The sequence below is a fragment of the Bidens hawaiensis genome, unplaced genomic scaffold, assembly GCF_021521415.1.
Source record: "Bidens hawaiensis isolate Kalapana, Puna unplaced genomic scaffold, B.hawaiensis_p1.1 tig00020424_1, whole genome shotgun sequence".
Lineage (NCBI taxonomy): Eukaryota > Viridiplantae > Streptophyta > Magnoliopsida > Asterales > Asteraceae > Bidens > Bidens hawaiensis.
In genome coordinates, this window is record NW_027493113.1 from 88781 (window position 1) to 96525 (window position 7745).

Here is a 7745-nt window from a genome sequence, read left to right on the forward strand (position 1 = left end):
TATGTTTAAGTTTTTGTAGAGTGTATATTCCTAAGTAAATAATTTGTAATTAGGTGGATTTATAGTTTTTGTAATATAGTTTAATTATTTTTATACATTAATAAGCAAATTTAAATTTTAAACAAATTAAAAATGTATAAAAAAATATAAATTCAAAACCGGACGCATACCTGGTTCCAATACCCGAAACCAATCATACCCTACCCGGGTACATGGGGTTGAGTTTTTCTCCTCAATACCCTACCCGAACCCTACCCGATTTCTCTCAATACCCAATTTTTCAATACCTGATCATACTCGAAACCGGTCATACCCGAACCCGGGTATTAGAAAAAACCCGATTTGTGCACCTCTACCTCTAGTCATGGTATTTAAGAGTAAAAATGGGCCATTAAGTAGAACTTGAGTACTTCATTTTATAATTGAAATGTTTTGGGCTTTTTGTTATCGAAGCTTAACACCATCTGTTAATGTGTTTTGGGCTTTTTGCTATCGAAGCAAATTAGGACCCAGGCCCAAGTCAAACTCTTGGATTAATGGGCCATTTTGATACTCTAGCAACTCATTAGGCCTCCTTTAACTTCAAATTACAAACGGCTTCTTCTGCAATAAACCAGAACCAACAGAATCACAATATTAACCTCATCAAGTATTTGACTTTATTCTGAAAAAACAATATATTAAGATCAAGAACCACCCTTTGTTTTCAGGTACACAACAAATAGGACCTTAAATTTATGATGAAACATCTACAACAGACGCGTGCGTGTTCTTGTTTACAGACTCATTGAACCATAAGCATGGCGAGTTAAAACATTAAAAAATATATATATCAAATCATACTTTAGAACTACATCTTACACAGAAACAGTTGCAACCGCTTCATCAAGAGCATCAACACCCGGGAGTACTTTCCCTTCCAGTAACTCCAAACTTGCACCACCACCGGTTGAGATGTGACTCATCACGTCTGCCACTCCAACTTTCTCAACTGCCGCCACGGAATCACCTCCTCCGATGATTGTGGTCACCCCCTTTCCACTAAGTTCAGCTAGCTTCTTTGCAACCGCCTGCAATTCACAACCAAATGTACAGTTTCAATGTTCGCTCATTTAATATTAACCTAACAGATAATCGAGCACGAACAATTAAAAGAACGGGGTTTTCTTGTTCCTGTCCGTCCGTTAAGAAAAGGAACAGGTTGGGGTTCGTTTATGTTCGCTAACAGTATAAACGAACGGTTCATGAATGAACACAAATCAACAAACATAACGAACGTAATGTGGAAAACAATGTGTTGGCCTGAAAAGTTATTAAAACTAGATAAGTTGTAATCAGCCAAAATATTTTAAATGAATATATTAAGGACGTAAACCAACGAACTTAAACAAACGAAAACTAACAAACATAAATGAACGTAAACAAACAAACATAAATGAACGGACAAGACGCATGTTCTTTTTCTTTCGTTTAACTATGTGAAGAAAACCTATGTTCATGTCTGTTTGTTTATTAAATAAACGAACCTCCCGTCAAATAATTCACGAAATTTCCACTCAACGCTTGCCTCGTTTACAGGCCTGCCCGGTTATTATAAATAAAATAAATAATAAACCATTTTTTTTAAATTCTTCTTTAACATCAAATATAGGTAGTAGAGTCATCAGAGCAAACAGCCAGAAGAGGGTACTAATAGTGAAAGTTGTAAACTTCTGCTAACATACAGAGGGTTGAATAAGATAAACGTTACCTCAGTTCCAACAGCAAATTTGTCAAATTCAAACACACCCATTGGTCCATTCCAAATAACAGTTTTGGTGGTCTCCAAAGCGTCGTTAAATGTCTTAACTGAATCTGGACCGATATCTAATCCCATCCACCCGTCTGGAATGGCAGTCGCAGGCACAATCTACATATAATGCATTACTTCTTGGTTTATATACTAAACAAAATAACCAAAAACTTATACATTCAAGTAAATAAGATAAAACAAGCAGCTAACCTTGCTGTTTGCATCGGGTGCAAACTTATCAGCAACCACCACATCAGTTGGTAATAATAATGATACACCTTTAGCTTTCGCCTTTGCAAGAAGTGTGGTTGCAAGATCAAGTTTGTCTTCTTCCACCAATGAAGATCCAACTGATAACCCTTGTGCCTTGTAAAAAGTGAAGATCATACCACCACCCAAAAGCAATATGTCACACTTTTCTAACAAGGATTCAATAACTCCAATCTTGGATGACACCTTTGAACCACCAACAATAGCAGCAAATGGTCTTTTTGGGTTTGAAACCGCCCCATCAAGGTAATCTAATTCCTACATCAAACACAAACAAGGTGTACCTCATTAATAAAAAAGGGTTGGAGGAGGGAACCCTTACCCCGGTACCCATTTGGATACCCATCACCCCACCCCGCAAGAGGTATGACGCCGGTAAAACACCTCCATTCAGTCCGCGACAGATCTGGGCCGACCCTCAGGATCGAACCCGCGCCACTACGGCTTCCCTGTCTTAGTAGAACTTCATTGGTGACGGGTACCTCAAGGCCGCCTGGAGTGGGATTCGAACTTGAGACCTCCCATAGGAAAGCCCAAGCCTTATCCAACCCAGCTAGACACCAATTGGTGTACCTCATTAATAGTCAACAACTCAAAATGGTTATTAGGTTAAAGATGAGTTATTATCAACTTAGGAAACCTTTTGCAAAAGGAAACCAGCAACGGATGGTTTCAAGAACTTTGTGACTCCCTCAGTGGATGCATGGGCTCTATGTGCGGTTCCAAAAGCGTCATTGACATAAAGATCTGCTAGTGATGCAAGTTTCTCTGCAAAGGACGGCTCGTTCTTTTCTTCCTCTTTGTAAAACCGAACATTTTCCAGTAGAAGAACACCACCTTCTGGAAGTGAAGCCACTAGCTTTTCGACCTCGGGTCCGATACAGTCGGGCGCTATCACTACCTGTTTACAAATAATATTATTAATAGCTCAGTTAAGTGTAAAGCAACTATCTAATGCTTTATAGATATTATGTAATGGTGACTTGTAATGGTTTACATAACAAAATAAATGAACCAATTTTTATAAATAGTACATTTTGATCAAAAGAGTTCGTTTAGAAGTACCTCAACACCGATGAGTTCGGTTAGTCTGGGAACGAGAGGAGCCAAGCTGTATTTGGGAGTGACACCTTTTGGTCTACCCTGAAATTTTTGAATAAAGTAAGATATGAGAAAATAGGCAAATAAAAAAAATACCTCATCAGTATTCTTTGCAAGCAGAAACATAACCAGATATAATACACTTAAAACCAGATACACACAAAGGTCATCATGTGTTCATAACTAACTTCTACAATGTGTTAATGATAATAACTAACAACAAACAAGCCTAGAATAAAAACCCAGAAACCAGATACACATAAAGACCATTTGTACTCATTACTATTTACTTCAACGAGTTAATGATAATTATTAGCAACAAATAGGGCCATCCAAACTGCTCGCCGTTCGAACTTGCTCATCGCTCACTCAGAAATTGCTCGAAAAATGGTCGCTCGTTTTTTCGCTCGATTGTAAACGAGCCGCTCTGTTCGGTTCAGTTTGTAAACGAGCCAAGCAACGAGCAAAGGTCTGCTCGGTTTGGTTTGTAAACGAGCAAAGGTCTGCTCGGTTCGGGTCAGCTCGAATATTTTTAATTTAGTTTATATATATACATATATATATATATATATATATATATGGGTAAGGATCCTAAGAGAACCCTTTGCAAATTAAGAACTTTGAGAACCATTTTAGACCACTAAAAACACCTTTAAAAAATATATTTAAAAATATCATAAAACAAAAAATAACAAAAATTTTAAAAAAGTAAAAAAAAACCAAAATTCTTATATTTCATGCCGGTTTCATTAAAAAAATAAAAAAATAGAAAAAAAATAAAAAAAAAACGTCGTATTATACACATATGTATAATTTTTTATAATCTTTAGTTACGTAATATACACATATGTACAGTATCATTTATCTTAACATATACATATGTGTATAAAAAAAACATGTAAATGTACATATATGTATATATTATACATATGTGTATATAATTTAGCTAAACCGAGTTTTTTTTGTTTTTTTTATGAAACCGGGATGATAAAATAAGAATTTTGGTTTTTTTTACTTTTTTCATTTTTGTGTTTTTTTTTATTTTATGATTATTTTTATTTTTGGGTTTTTTGTGGTCCAAAATGGTTCTCATAGTTATCAATTTCAAAAAAATTCTCTCATGATCCTGATCCTATATATATATATGAACAAATAATATATAAATACATAGACAACACACCTAACTATAAGTATACATTTTTTAAACCCTTTAAAATTTTCCCAATTCCGTCAAATTTATAGTTTTATTTGTTCGCTTCAAGTTTTCAAAATACATGAAGTTTGTTTACATGTTCATTATGTCTCAATTCAAATTTATTTCTCATAAAAATTTGAAACCTATTACATGTTTGTCTAAAAACTACTAATATGTTTACAAAATATACTATTTACAACCTTCAAACTTGTTTCTTATTGAAAATTTTAATGTGAAAAAGAAATAAATAATGCTCGAAAATTGCTCGATGTTCGATAAAAAAAAATGCTCGATTCGATTTTGGCTCGTTTAGATTTTCGGTCGGTTCAAATTTCTGTCGTTCGGTTGTAAATGAGCCAAGCAACGAGCAAGCCTTTGCTCGGTTCAGCTCGTGAACAACCCTATGCCAACAAACAAACCTAAAATCAAAAAGTAAACCAAATACAATCAAAGGCTATGTATTCATTATCCGCATTACCATTTACTTCAATGAGTTAATGATAAGAACTAACAACAAACAACCCTAGAAATAAAAAAACCTCCAAATGCACTCAAAAAGCCATCTTTGTTCATTACTATCATCTTCAATGAGTTAATTACAAGCCTAGAATAAAAACTGAATAGATCATCATATGGTCATGGTTGTAAAAATCCCGACTAAGCGCCGATTAATGGCTAGTGATTACTACAACACTGCATACGGTGTACAATGCATGTTTCTTGTTTTATTCTGTAACAATATAGACGCGCGCAACACAATAAAACATTTAGCAAGTATATATCTTAAGTCAACATTTCATTGAGGCAAAACGTCGAACACCTTGTGTGCAAAATCAAAATAATAATCATACCAAATGACTAGAGAGAATAACTTTGGCACCATTGCCGATCAAATGCTTAATAGTAGGAACAGCAGCTCTGATTCTGGTATCATCAGTAATATTCTGGTTATCATCCAACGGCACATTCAAATCAGCCCTAACGAACACCTTCTTCCCCTTCAACTCAGCCGGAGAGAGGTCGCCAACGCTCTTCTTGGCATTCGAAATAACGCGAGAGACTGGTTTGGAAGAGGTTGTTAACGATTGGAGCTTGGTTGCCACGTGTGTAGAGAAAGATGGATCGGCTGCTGCTGCGGTGAATCCGAGGCCGCGGAGTGGAGATCGGAGGAAAGAAGAGTGGAGGCGGACGGTGGTGTGGGCCCGGGTGGTGGTGGTGGTGGTGGAGGATGAGGAGGAGATGGTGGGGATGAGTGAGAAGGAGGCTGGTGATGAAGCAGACGCCATTGCTGAGAGATAGAGGGAGTGAGTGGAACAAGGAGATGGGTTTATTATTATGGGATATTATTATTATTATTATAATTATGTGGAGAGGAGGGGATTTAGGGATTGGGTGTTATCGTTGAGGAGAGGCCGAAATTGGATATGCCTACGAATTATTCAACGACTTCTTTTACTGACGGATAGATATTAAGCGTCGTAATTGATGTGAGGTTCCTTTTCTTCCTATTTTCAAAATTCCTATAAACACAAAAACTTTTATTTCTTTAGTTTAAAAGGGTCAGGTTATTCATACACCTATTCTAGAAACTCACACACCTTATATACGATCGTATAGGAGCTATATGATCGTATGAAATAAAAGTATGACAAAAGTACACATGCACACACAGTGTACAGAGTTTGGCGTATGACTCCCATACGATCGTATGAAAACTAAAAAAACAAAATTCAAAATTGATTGAGTTAGCAGTGTAGGTTAAAAAGTAAACGTGATGATATATGGACATGAATGATGTATGATATATGATATAATATCCCGTACGTACTTACCCTCGTTTTACGCAACGACACGATACAATATTCTAACGTGTTATAATATTCAGTTTATTATTTGATACGACACGATATTGTGGACGTGATATAATATTCTACCGGTTTTATTATATAAACAGGAATGAGACTTGTTTCTTTCTCATTCATTCACTACCAAGCCAATGTGAGTGATGTCGATTGCTATCGATGACGATAACGATAGCGAATTCTATAACAATATATCAGTTTTACAACTGATGGGGTCTATTTTTAAAAAAAATTATGTTAGTATTATTTAAGAACGAGCATCACTAAATTATAAAAGTTTATACGGGTCTCGCACAGAACGAACAACAGGTGCGAAGATCAATGGGGACCGGGGGTGGCCCCGGTCACCGCCGTTGTCTTCGTTATTAGGGTAAATTTCGCGATTTTTCTTGAAAATTCTTATAGGTATTAAGGGCGGTCACCCCCAATGTATTTTTCCAAAATGTTACCGATCACCACTGATTTTGTTTATATAAATATAATACCCCATCGTTTGTTTTTTTTCTCCAAAATCCCGCGGTATTTATAAACAAAAGTTACAAAATAGTAGTCGAATAGTAAAAGATTTGTTTTTATAAATATTTTAGGTCTTTGCAATTATTCTTCTAGGTATTAACCCATAGGGATGAGATCGGTGTCATACCGATACTGGTACCGATAACAAAATATTCGATTCGGTACCGGTATTGAGGGTAAAATTTGAGATATACCGGTGCTGAAACTCAAAACTTTGGTACATATTTGGTACCGACGGTACCAAATATGTACCGATTTCGATACCGGTATCAATGCTGAATTTGCTTATCCCTGCTCACCCTTCCTACGCATTACCATGAATATTTTAAGTCTTTTTTGGTTAAAAATTATTATTATTTTTTTTATTGTAAGAACAATTTTTTGAATAAATGAAGAAAAATAGATATATAGATGTTATATTGTTTGATCCGACCCGACCCGAATCGCCGACACGAACCGAATCGTCGACCCGAAAATTTTTGAGTCTGTGACTTCGGTCACCCCAGTGACTAAGCCCAAGCTTCGCCAATGACGAACAAGACAAGCAACTAGTTATACATTATAAAAGTTTAAGCCTTTTATAGTTATAATTTCTTAAAAAAGTTATCCCCAAAGTTTCGAATAATAAACGGGTAGTTAACACATGCATCTACCCAAAGCTATACCCTTTCTCAAAACTCACACGTCCTAAAAAAAATGATCGAACAGTTGCTTGTTTAAAAAACTCACAAGCCCGAAGTTCATACGAAAGTTGCATATTATAAAAAAAAAAACAAAAAATAACCAGTTATACGATCGTATAGTGTCCATACTATCGTATGGAATGTTCCCGGACAACAGACAAAGGCTGCGAGAATCTGACAAAAGCTGCAGAGCCATACGATCGTATGGATTCCAAAGGTGTGTGAATAAGTCAAAGGGTGTGTGGATAACCGGAGCCGTTTAAAAGCTAAGTACATAGTACAGACTCTATGTATATATTTTTTTGAATTTTTTATTTATTGTATAT

General features: G+C 35.8%; 1 protein-coding gene across 1 annotated transcript; it reads right to left on the reverse strand.

The window, feature by feature from the left end:
- Positions 1-391: 391 nt before the first annotated feature.
- On the reverse strand, positions 392-5682 carry LOC143560679 (phosphoglycerate kinase 3, cytosolic-like). The gene is made up of 6 exons (XM_077048929.1): positions 5210-5682; positions 3128-3205; positions 2703-2963; positions 2003-2320; positions 1751-1909; positions 392-1070 (listed from the first exon to the last, which is right to left on the reverse strand). Exons 1-6 carry the CDS (start codon positions 5642-5644, stop codon positions 858-860), a joined length of 1464 nt encoding a protein of 487 aa, XP_076905044.1. The 5' UTR covers positions 5645-5682; the 3' UTR covers positions 392-857.
- Between the last annotated feature and the right edge of the window lie 2063 nt (positions 5683-7745).

What these genes read in the sequence shown, in the direction of transcription:
- LOC143560679 (XM_077048929.1), bottom strand. Translation starts at nt 5,644, where the DNA reads ATGGCGTCTGCTTCATCACCAGCCTCCTTCTCACTCATCCCCACCATC. An exon ending in TTATTCTCTCTAGTCATTTG is followed by an intron (nt 3,206 to 5,209) that starts GTATGATTATTA and finishes CAAAAATTTCAG; the next exon opens with GGTAGACCAAAAGGTGTCAC. An exon ending in CACCCGATGCAAACAGCAAG is followed by an intron (nt 1,910 to 2,002) that starts GTTAGCTGCTTG and finishes CATTATATGTAG; the next exon opens with ATTGTGCCTGCGACTGCCAT.